Source organism: Etheostoma cragini, chromosome 4, assembly GCF_013103735.1.
Source record: "Etheostoma cragini isolate CJK2018 chromosome 4, CSU_Ecrag_1.0, whole genome shotgun sequence".
NCBI classification, from domain to species: domain Eukaryota; kingdom Metazoa; phylum Chordata; class Actinopteri; order Perciformes; family Percidae; genus Etheostoma; species Etheostoma cragini.
This window is the reverse complement of record NC_048410.1, coordinates 30067081-30079741: the sequence shown is the minus strand read 5'-3', so window position 1 is coordinate 30079741 and position 12661 is coordinate 30067081. Positions and strand designations below refer to the sequence as shown.

Here is a 12661-nt window from a genome sequence, read left to right as displayed (position 1 = left end):
CAGTCAGTCGGAGGTTGTTAGGTCTGTTCCTGTCACACCATGCCTTCTTTAACAGTGTTTTTTCTTTTCATTGAAATCCTTTTTGGTAAACTGAAATGGTCACCTCAAAATGTTGTAAACGTTGTTCTCTCTTATCATAAATGACGTATTTATTGTATAGTTCTCGTCTTTACATCGTTGTCTCATGACTGATTAATGACTGAAAGCATTTTGGTTCACATGGAGGTTTTACCCTCTGCTTTTCTTTTTGCAGCCCTAATGACATGCTTAAGATCCCCAGCATACCTCCTGTGTAATTTCCCGACAATATTAGGGGCACTGAGCTATACGGGCCATACGATAATAATCCAATAATATAAGATAAATTCCCTCTCGGGTTATTGGGCTGAAACCCTGGACCCAGGATGCCGCTGATCCAAATGATAACATGTCCATCTGTGTATTTTCAGACTACATTTCCAGAGAAGATGATTGAAAGCTAGCAGCAGACACGGCATTAATGTACCCTGCTTCAGAAACCGCATCTCTGGATGGAAAGCGAGCCCAGGTCTACACAGTTTTAGCTCCAGTGAGTCATTTATTTCTTTTCAATGTATTTCTTTCTTTTTCAAGTCATCAATCCTGGATTGTAGGTAATTTAGATCCAGGTGGAGAAACATCAGTTCTTAAAAAAAAAGTCTTGGTCTTGGCCAGACTAGTTTCAAGTTGGTGGGTAACCAAACCATCACGTGCTGGTTCTGGTGTTTGGTTTCAGCCGCCCGCATCACGGCCATCACACTCTTCTTGATTGCATTTTAATGCTGCTGTTGTCTGCTTCGGTTTGAAGACTGATCTGGGTCCATGGATCCCTGTCTGCTGATTTGGAGCCAGGGTTAAAAAGTGGACCTTTTCATCTACCAGCCAATTGGCTAAAGAATGTTCAGTTTTTACCAGCCACCCAATAGAGTACCATTGTGAGCAAATCTACTGGCCACATGCATATTTTACCTGCATGTAGCTAGTAGATGGTGCTAATTACAACCCTGTGACCTTTGACCTTCCTGTAGAAGGAGGCCAGTTGTTTGAAAGAAATAAAAAATGGAATGTACCCGGGTGTCAAACTCTCATAGCTGCAGAGAAAATCCAAGCCCATTTCAAAGGCTTTCCAAATCTGAAATAGAGAGGCAGGTGTGTCAAACTTCACGATGTTCCATTTAAAATGATCACAACCTATTTTGTCTTGTAATTATTTGCTTCGATACAATAGTTCATAATACATAAATTCATTAAAAGTCTGAAATAGTTTCCTTCACACAAGAGGTGAATATAGTGTATAATGACAGGATTTACTCCCCGGCGGGAGGCCAGGGCAGATCTGAGTTTTTCAGGCGTGACTCTGCAACAAGTAGCATACAATATGCTACGAGAGACTTTTTTTATGTCAACACAGTACAAATGGAACTATTTAACCAAGTTGGTTCACTGCTGGCTACAAGTTAGCATCAAACATTAATAGATAGCTACAACGTTTCTGAAATGATTTCAATCTTCTGGTATTGTTCGTAATGAGAAACGTGGATTATTTCATGATTTTCACATATGTCAGCCTGACAGTTGTCTCGTAAACTGTTTAAATCTGAGCGTGCACACCGGGACACCCCCCTTTAAGACTACTTTGACCTTTGGTGTCTTGTATTTCCTGACAACAGACATGTTGTCTTGTGTCTCTGCGGCGTGAGAGTGTGTCTTGGTGGCTGTCCAGACAAATCAACAAGAATTAGCTCCTTAAAATGCAATCAAAGCAGCATCATGTCGTAGTAACATTTGTGTTTTTCAGAAACTCTTGCCGAGATCGTTTTTAGCTCGTTGGAGCCGTTTTGTTTTTGAGAGGAGAAACTAGCACTCTCATCACTCGATTTGTTACAGAACAGCAGCACGAACACGCAACAAAATAATACCGAAACATTCAAAAAATCAATGTTTGACCCACTGGGTAAGATCGCTGGAAAGCAAAGATTAGAATCAGATGATTGCAGGTTTTGGACAGTTGACTAAGGAATGGGAACTTCACCTCTTCCTCCTAACTGGTCTGTGGAACCAGCCGGCTCACCATGACAGAGAGGGCGAGGTGAATCACTGAACAGGGTGCAGTGGAATCCACGGGGGGGAAGTTGTTCTAAAACTCGCAGAAAGACCATACCAGGCTGCTCCTTCCGTCAGAAACCTGGTCATTACTGCGTAAGTGATACGGTGGGGGTTTTATTTTCTTATTTGTAACTATAACTCTCTGTATTCCCATGTGGACCAATCTCATGAGTCGAGACATGGTATGTGTGATCTTTTATTGTGCAATAAAAGATGACTTTCAACTTTCCTTCGTCCCTGGTGAGTAGTTCCTTCTTTCTGTGGAGAATAGTTTTCTTTTTGCTGAATCGCCTTCGCTGTAATTTCTTAATTTTGTGTCGTATTTTCAGGTTTGTCGACTGTGGGGACCCTGGTGTGGTCTGGCAGCCGTCCACTGTGTGGTTCTCTGCACATTGCATGCTGGGAAAGACTGCAGCGGCCCTGTAACGCTGAGAAAGATTGAGCCCGTAGAGAACAAGAGCAATAAAAACTGTAGTGCACCACCAGTGAACACATAACCTGTTTTCAACATCAAAAGTTGCCCTCAGTATCTGGTGTGGCCACCAGCTGCATTAAATACTGCAGTACATCTCTTCATGTACTGCACCAGACTGGCCAGTTCATGAAGTACTGCGGTACACCTCCTCCTGTACCTGTCCCCCCAGGTGTGATGTCCTGATGTACTGATCCTACGCAGGTGTTGGTGCACGTGGTCTGCAACTGCGAGGACGATCAGCTGTGCTTCCTGTCTCCCTGTAGCGCTGTCTCAGACGTCTCACAGTAGGGACATCTGGCCTGCCGTCCTCCGGCCCGTCCACGCTGATGACAGGGACCCTGGGCGTCTTTCATTTCAGAGTCAGTAGAAAGGTCTCTTTCCTGTCCTAAGTGTCTTATAACTGGGACTTACATACTTACAAATGTCCATTCCACTCCATTATCAACAGCATACCAGCTGATCTAAGGGGGGGGGGGGCATTGATCTTTGATGCAATAACATTGCCTATTATCAGCAACCATTCATCCAATGTTCCAAAGGTTCATTCTGTTTCCTAATCCGATATTATTTTAAAGAACTACCTAGAAAAACAATGGAGAACCCTTTTCTAATTATGTAAGCACAAAATTGATTAAAAACAATCATATTAATGTCAGCTGGTATTCTGTTTACAATGGAGGTAGTGGACATTTCTAAGTGACCCCAAACTTTAGACCCGGTGTGTGTGTATGTGTGTGTGTGTGTGTTTGTGTATATATATACACACACATGCATAAGAGGTATAGGATGCGAAGGACTGGATTAAATATTCTCTCAGTAATAAGCAGCTTTCAATAACATTTTGTAGAATTTTACTGAACATATGAGTTTATGTAAAGGCCTTTTTCTCAAAATGAGTCGTGTTGCTCCAGTTCAGCAACACTTCCATACATCCCTCTATATGTGTATATATTGATTTGCTGTTGAGAGTATTTTCTGATTTATGGAGTGATGGAAAGAGACACTTAATTCCCCTGTGTGAAAACCGTTGACACTAATAAGTCAACAAAATGAAACAACCTTGATTATATGTTCACATTTCTCTTCTGGAAACGAGTGCATATTTAATAAGATAATGCATAACTTGCATATTTAAACATACAATATCAGAAATAACTTGTAATGTGATGAATCTTTGTCCTAATGGAAGTTTCATGGTGACATCTGTCCGTTAAGCGGCTTTCCCTAGCCACCTGCAGCGTAGTCTCGTGTATGCAACACATTTACAGAAGGTGGATGTCTGCAGCATCAAAATATACATTTATTGGAACATACATTCAGGTTATGGAATAAAATCCCATTTAGTCATAGAAATATTGATAAATATACAACAGACAGAAGCTAGCCAATGAACAGACCTGAAGGACTCCCCTCGTCTTCAGTCATGCTACTGTTTCCTGTAGCTGTAGTTGTGCAACATCGGCTAAGGCAGGCTGAATACAAGGCTGGCGAGTTTATGAATACCACATTTAATGCATATATTTTCTCCGTCTATATTGTCAAAAACATGTCAACTAAATACTTGAAATGTGATTTTAAAGGCAAAGTGTAAAGAGGAACTTCTTGAAACTTTTAACTTCAAGAATTCCTTTTTTACAAATACAACAAATATTTGTGAAAAACAATATGCAACAACGTTGTCTGCATTTCCAGCATTTTTACCTCAAAAACAAAGGCATCCAGAAAAAAGAGACACTTTTAGTGAGATGATGCAGAGGTTTACTGACCAGCTTCTCTGTTTTTAGCGTTACTGTGTGTGGCGAGCTTGTGGTCTGGCCTCAGTTTCTTCACCCCTCTCTGATTGGAAACGACCCCCAGGACCCGGCAGGTAACACAACAAAGGGGACACATTCACCAGCGGTTCCTAACTGCACACCAGAAGCCGATCATCTTAAAGGTGCAGTAGTTAAGCCTTCCAAAAATAAAAAACAAACTTCCTGTCATGTCTGCTCAAACTGACCCTTAACATCCAGTAGAACTACATGAAGCAGGTCGGCTCCTCTGGCGCCACCTACAGCCTGGAGTGGGTCGGAGGGCGGGGGGGTCTCACTGCTTGTCAAACACTGGTCAGGCACACACAATTCATTCTCCCTCCTTTAATTGAATCCTTATTTTTGAACTAGATAACGACTGCACTGAGTAATCCTCTGCAGGGTAGGCAGACCCGCGTGTCTGAGGGGCGGGTTGACGACGTATTGAAGAGTTTTAAGGTGCAGGAAGATTGTTGATGTATGAACTCAACTGCTAAACAATGACCGCCCCACCCCCCCAGAAGCTCCACCCCCCAGATTCACAGACAGATAACTGCTGGTCAGCAGGCACATTTGCATGCGTTACGGTGGATTAACATGAACACTTAGTTTGAGGTCAAGGTTTTTCTGGAGTTTGGGGGCCACTCTTGAAGCCATGGAGCACTGTCTCTATCAGGGGGCCCCCACTTGGGTGACGTGATACACATCCCTACATACACATCCTGGTTTTAAGCTGCCGGCGCCTGTTTTACGTTGGAGTCCTATTGTTTTGACCAATGAGAAGAGGAGTAGCGAGACCTGTCGGAGCTCAGCGAGTTAGATCATGTGACCGGGTGCTCTGTGTACAGGGAACTTACAGTGTTGTTTTATCTAACGCTAGCCCCTCTCTCTCTCTCTCTCTCTGTTCTGTCTCTAGCTCGCTCCACCACTATGTTTTATCTAACGTTAGCCTCTCTCTCTCTCTCTCTGTCTATCTGTTCTGTCTCTAGCTCGCTCCACCACTTTGTTTTATCTAAAGTTAGCCTCTCTCTCTCTCTCTGTCTTTCTGTTCTGTCTCTAGCTCGCTCCACCACTTTGCTTTATCTCTATGTATATCTAATGTCAGCGCTGCCCCACATAGTCTCACAGATACTGTAACAGCTGTTCAAGCCACAAAAGACACTCTGCCTCTTTTTTTTCTTTTCTTTTTTTTTCTTTTTACCACAAAAGCGCCCTTGTCACCCAAGTGGGCACATAGCCTAAGAATTTCTTTGTCGTATTATCAAGTTATTTGTTCATTTTTCCAGTAAACAAGCTTGTGGTGAATGGCAGTGCGTGTTAATTAAGGTTGTGCAGAACCACTGACGTGGTCCCGGGTTACAGAGCCCCCGCTGACGTCATGTTCCAGCACGTGTCAGGTGTGGCGTTGAGCTGTGCGTCCGTCTCGTCGCTCCAGTGACCTTCGTGCTCGCTGGCGCCGCCTGCCGTTCCGTTTGGCGAGTTGCCGACGTCGTCGTTGGCGAGCAGCTGTTGTTTTTTCTCCTTCTTCCTTCCAAATCCTCCTTTTTTATTAGTTCTTCTTTCTAAAGGATGAAAAGCAAACGTTAAAGGGAGGACAGAATGCAAAACCGGTTTGACCTGGTCACAGTTGAATAACGACAGTTTGGTGGGTGACCGGGACATTACAACCTCAGAGTCCCATCGACACCTCTGGCCCCTGATAATCTCCCAGTTTGAACCGCCTCTGAAAACTGGGGCGGGCGGGGGGGTCTCAACGAGCCTCACAGGGGACGTCAACGAGCTCTAACCATGAGGCCTGGTCCCGACCCAGAATGTCCACAGGCTCCACCGCTGATCTGGGATCAGCTGGGCTTCTGAATAGGTCGCGCAGATCTCAGAACTGGTCTGCATTGTTTCATCGCTAACTTCACTCCCCAGACTTTTTATGTGAGAAATCTTTGTAAGTCAAATATGTGCCTTTTTATGAAAAATTGATATGGTTTTCAAAAGATTCAAAATGGTGGAAAGATTTTCTAGACGGACCTTAATGGTCCTTGAGGCTTGTTTGTAGAGCACATTAAGCTGCACTGATTACTGATTAAATCTGATTAAATCTGCAATTAGCCATCAATAGTTGACCTTTATAGAGTTTATTACTCGCATAAAAAACCTATTGAAGTGAATTTAGTAATGAAATAGCAGACAACGTATACCATTACAGTAAAATATGAGACCATACTGTCTCGTCTACACTGTGTGTGTGTGTGTGTGTGTGTGTGTTACATACCCAATTAGGAGACTTTAAGGAAGTGTGAAGTACTCTAAAACCATTCTATCACCACTTTATAACCACTAGTATATTCACAACCTCTACTTAAGTAAAAGTACCAATACCACACTGTAAAAATACTTTTTTCAAGTAAAAGTCCTGCATTGTAAATGTTTGTATGTAATGTACGTATCATCAAAAAATGTATTAAAAGTAAAGTAGTCGATGCAGATAAATCCTCACATGAGAGAAACTGGAGATGATCCAAACAGTTCTGTTGATTAACTAAGATATTAATCAGCGAATCATCTCCGCTGGACCTGTAGGCCTAGATAATGTCAGCTAGTTTAATTTCTAATAAAACATTGTATTTTATAAACAACGTGTATTGTGTGCTAAAATCTTTATCTGTAAAGTAACTAAAGCTGTAGTGGTGTAAAAAGTAGAATATTTCTCTCTGAAATGTAGCGGAGTAGAAGTAGAAAGGGACATGAAAAGAAGAGACTCAAGTAAAGTACAAGTACCTCAAATGGGTACTTAAGTGCAGTAATTGAGTAAATGTACTTGGTTACATTCCACCAGTGGTTAAAACAGTGCATAGCACAACTGTTTTTCTTCCAGTGTGCAGTTTATTTAGTTGTGCTTTGGCCGTCTCACATCTGTCCCTGGTTACGCTGCATACTTGGTTTTATCATTCCTAAAGAGCCGGCCGTGGAGGGCTCCTGCAGAATCAGACCCGGGACGCTGCTGTCGCCCCCCTTTAGCATCACTCCCCAATGGTTAAGCCTGACAGAGTGAGACATGTTGACCCAGCAGTGTGTTATTAATAATTATGAAGCACTGCGGACATATTGCACGCAATGGCCAGTCGCTGTACCCTCACACAGGTGATGGTGTTTTTAGTCCTCACGTGTCTGGAAAAGTACAACTCTTCTTTTAAATCCAGGCTGAACACGTTTCTGTTTGATGCTTTCATTAAATTCAGTTTCACACTCAACACTTTGTATTTCATATAGGGCTGGGCAATATATAACTATCAAATCTACACTAATATAAGGCTAGATAATGATTTCTTAGATTTTGGATATTGCAATATAACATAAGCGTTGTCTTTTCCTGGTTTTACAGGCCACAGTATGGGAAAGTCATGCAACTTACCAGACTGTTGGATCTGTTTAATTATATCCACCTTATATTATTTACGTGTCAAACCAATAGTCAACTCTACAATATTGCTGCAAAATCAGCCTTGATGTATTTGGTGAAACTACATAATATAGTATAGTATAGTAATATGGTGAAATATTGGAATGTACTTTATTTTTTATTTTTTGAAGATTATTTTAAGGCCTTTATTTCCATGGGATAGAGGAAGACATGAAAGGGAAGCGAGAGGGGGGGTGACATGCAGCAAAGGGCCGCAGGTCGGAGTCCAACCCGCGACCTACTCCATATCGCCCAGCTCTAATTTCACGTCTTACTGTCTTTTAGCTGATATTATGTTTTTAACAGTTTTGAACCGCTCTTTGATGTTTTGGTGAAGCACTTTGAATCGCTGTGCTGCTCAGATGAAGCTGCCTCGCCTAAGGGACTTTGAATGTACCATGGTTGTTACTTTTAAAAAGTAATTAGCTACTAGTTACAAATGATAAAAGTAACTAGTTACTTCAGAAAGTGACTAATGCGTTACTTTCAAGTACATTTTTAAAAGCTCAATGTGACCCCCCCCCCCCCCCCATTTAATGGAACTTAAAATAAATGTACGTCTTTAGTTTGTTCGTTGAATGCATTTGATCCGGTTGGTCTTTGTTGTCCACTCCAGTTATGTAACCACACTAAAGAACTCCACACGTCATAACGTCGTTCTGTTGCCATGACGTCCGTGAGCTGCATCTCCCGATAGTTGGAACAGGTTGATGAAGACGGGCTTCCCCGTCCTCTCTGTCCTCTCTCTGGTGTCTGAGTTTTCTCCCTAACTAATTTCTCCTACCGCAGCTCTTTTTGTTGTATTGCGCTGTTCAGAAGACACGGGACACAGGAGCTTTACTGCTGCAGTATTTCTTCAGACAGAATCTCAAACCTCCACTGGACATTAACTACCACTTAACAAGTAGTCTCTATCCACGGCGTTGTACTTCTGGGATAGTTCAGGTGCTGCGGACATTCCGCCCGAGTGCATCTTCTTTAGGCGGGAGAATAAACCTTTTATGTTATGAAGAGCCTGCTCACCAGAATGAAAAGCCGTCCGTTCAATGAACTGGGATCTCACACTGTGCTGTACTAGATCCGATTTCCCCTTTACGTCCCATAAAACTGTCTTGAATCTGGTGGAACACACACGTGTGTGTGCTTTCAGACTTCCACTGTGCAACAGCGGAGCTGATCTACACCTTACTTTCACTTCACGAGATTACATGTCCTCCTGCACTGCACAGGACAGCACAACGAGATCAAACGCTGGTGTCAGTATCTCTGCGTGTTCAGAATTGATCAAAAGATTGTGGAAAAATGTGCAGAACTGCAGAGACGCTAACGGTGGCTGAATCTTTTTTTTTTTTTCTCCGTGTAAATGCTGTTCCGGTGTTGGGTAGCCTCAGATGTTGATCCAGGATAATTACTGTGAAGTATTATGTAAAGTGATGCGCAGAATCCTGCCAGTTGATGGTCTGTGCAGAGTCCAGATGTGACCGTGAAGTATTCTCTGTGATGTATCGCTGCTTTCAAAGGGGAATTTTGGCCGCAAGTGTACAGAAAGAGTCAAATCTCAACACATATCTGACGTGTTCTCTGTTGTGAACACACTAATAGATCAGATTTGATGTCATTTTTAAAAGCCAGAGGATTTGACTTTAGTGGGTTTGAACTCAATGAATAAATATCTTCATATTTCACAATACATTATGACACATCAGGTTAAAACTTATCTGGATGTCTCATATAGCTGTCTCGTGTTATTAAAGCGGGTTTAGCCCACATAGAAATGTGGTTTTGATGTTCAGTGATGGAGAGGAGGGCTTCAGTGTTTTTGGCTGTGGTTTAAACGTGGAATGATGTTCTGTAATATACAGCGCTGAGACTGATTTAGAGGTTGGTGGGACATCAGAGAGTAAAACAAATGCAGGCAGGAAAGAAAGAGAGAGCAGAAAAGAAGCCAACCTTAAACCTCACCTCAAACTCTTCCAATTAGAATTCAGAAATGACCTTTTTGGTTCATCCGCCCCCCGTGTTTACAGCACGTTTTGCTTTTTCAAACTACACTATTAATTATTACTCTGTCCCCTCAAGACTTTTAGCTTTATAGCAGGATGAATCTCTACCCTTACTAACACGCCTAAATCACATGACCTTTCATGTATACTGGGCATGCGTGTGCACCAATGAAAAGGTGGAACGGTCTCACGCCAGTTTATGAAATGGTCACGTTAATATGATTTATTATTACGTGTTACCCAATTTTTGAATGGGACCATTTCAAGTTCTGGTGGAAGGTGTACGTTCAAAAGTAGTTTAAGTTGTCAGCAGAAAACTCGGATTGGACAGATAGTCTAGCTAGCTGTCTGGATTTACCCTGCAGAGATCTGAGGACCAGGTAACCATAGTCCTCAGATTGGACAGATAGTCTAGCTAGCTGTCTGGATTCACCCTGCAGAGATCTGAGGACCAGGTAACCATAGTCCTCAGATTGGACAGATAGTCTAGCTAGCTGTCTGGATTTACCCTGCAGAGATCTGAGGACCAGGTAACCATAGTCCTCAGATAGGACAGATAGTCTAGCTAGCTGTCTGGATTTACCCTCAGAGATCTGAGGACCAGGTAACCATAGTCATCAGAAATCCACCGGAGGTCAGAATTGTAACACAAAAAAAGTGAAAGGTAAATGAAATCAAGCCGAAATTAGGGAATTTCCGGGGGCACTGGAGCAGTCCTGGATGTGGGACATGGTGCAAAGCCCAACGGAAATGTCTTTGCCATTTTAAGACCATCCAGTCCCCTTGTCGTTTAAATAATAAATGCACCTCCAATGTGTCAATGTTCGTGCTAGTCTTAAAGGGAGGTGTGTTCAGGTGCATTATGGGTGTGCTGCTCTTACAGGGAGGTGTGTTCAGGTGCATTATGGGTGTGCTGCTCTTACAGGGAGGTGTGTTCAGGTGTATTCTGGGTGTGCTGCTCTTACAGGGAGGTGTGTTCAGGTACATTCTGGGTGTGCTGGTCTTACAGGGAGGTGTGTTCAGGTGTATTCTGGGTGTGCTGGTCTTACAGGGAGGTGTGTTCAGGTACATTCTGGGAGTGTTGCTATCTTGAGGCAGTGGGAAGTGATCGTCCCAATGACCAACCAAAACCTCTAAAGTCAATAGTTAAAAGTTATTTTAACAGAGAATTAGTCAAATGGGCCTAGTCTTATGCACAACGCGCGCACACACACACACACACACACACACACACACACACACACACACACACACACACACACACACAGACAGTGAACCAGATGTTATGTAGCTGGTATGTCATGAGAGTGAACCATCCCTCAGCCATCTTAACTGAATCAAGCGCTGAACGTGGAAAAAAAACTGCCCTGCTTTGCATAACAACTTAACCACAGGCAGACTACACACACACACACACACACACACACATGCAAAAAATTACATATAAATATATATATATATATATATATATATATATATATATATATATATATATATATACATACAGTATATTTAATAAATAAATATATAACGGTGCAAATGCAATGAGCCATGGTCCCAACGTGCCTGCCTGTTGAAGGGAAAGCGAGGTGACCTCTGATTGGTTTATTGCATATTAAGCCCCAGAACACACCTCTGAGTGATAAAGACGGTGAGTACAACCCTGACACACTGACTTTTTTTTTCTGCCATCCAACTAGCAAAAGTGGATTTGTACGCGCCCTGAACGCACCTGCGCCAGGCGCTTCACAGCGTGTGCTTAGATCAGTAAAGAGGGCCCATAGTGCATTGTGAAACATAGCGGTTCTGGTTCTGGTTCTGGTACTGTGAACCGCAGTTTTGTCTGTTAAACAGTTGGCTTTTATTTTGACTTTTCGTAAAATATTTGTCTGTTATTTGGAAGATTGCTTTAAGTTGTTTGTTAGTTTAACAATAAATTATTTGATTTATCCTCAAACTGTTTGTCCCGGGGTTCCGCTCCTTGAACCAACAGGTAAATAAGACCAACAAACGGGGCTTATCCGAGTCAAAGTCCCACTTTTTGACCAGCGTCCCCGTCCTGACCTCCTCCATCAGAACATCCGTCATTCTGCTTCTGCCTCTGAGACAGCAGTCACCCGAGCTCTTCATCACATAAACGTTGCCTTGACTTTTCTCTAAGACTTCTCTTTTTCTCTTGGGCTGTATTTTGCTGCGTGGATGACAGGTTTCCTGCTGGGTTGAAAAGAAGACTAACTGGGATTTCAAAAGAAATGTTGGGACACACACACAAATGATTCAGAAAGAATGATGGTTTCCTTCCTCCTTTTGGCTTTCTTCCACTCTCATTCTATCCAAAACATGTGGACAGACGCTGTACACAAACAATTACACAAAGACAATACAGATGGTGCTTTCACTGTGTCGTGCACTTTAGCTGACATCCATCACTCTGAACTACTGGTTGTCTTTGGGCAGCTCCGCAGTAGAGCTGTGGTGTTGTAACTTCTCTTCTCAGAGGCACATCCCTTGCCTGGAGTTCCCAGTTTCCACCCACAAACCTACACAAAAGTCTGAAACTGACATGTACATTCAGAGCCAGCTGCTCACATGACATGGTAGCCGCCGGGGGTGGAGCAGTTAAAACTTAATTCCACGCTGGAGGTTGGCCGCAGATCTCTTCTCACACGTCGCTTTAAATGATATTTGGTTGTTTATAACTTTCCTCAGAGGCCAAAGTCATGAGAAGAGAGTTCACTAGTGTGTGTTTATATCACAGTGACTCTTTTTTGCCCCTCAGTTATAGGAAGGCTGCGCTGCCACGCTGCAACGCCCC

General features: G+C 42.7%; 1 protein-coding gene across 1 annotated transcript in view; it reads right to left on the bottom strand.

Moving 5' to 3' along the window:
• Positions 1 to 5617: 5617 nt before the first annotated feature.
• The window catches only part of rspo4 (R-spondin 4), a 39361-nt gene continuing 32317 nt past the window's right edge, over positions 5618 to 12661 (bottom strand). Inside the window, exon 5 of the mRNA XM_034869769.1 lies at positions 5618 to 5951. Within this exon, the coding sequence (XP_034725660.1) occupies positions 5746 to 5951 (206 nt within the window). The 3' untranslated portion in view covers positions 5618 to 5745. The remainder of the gene's footprint in view (positions 5952 to 12661) is intronic.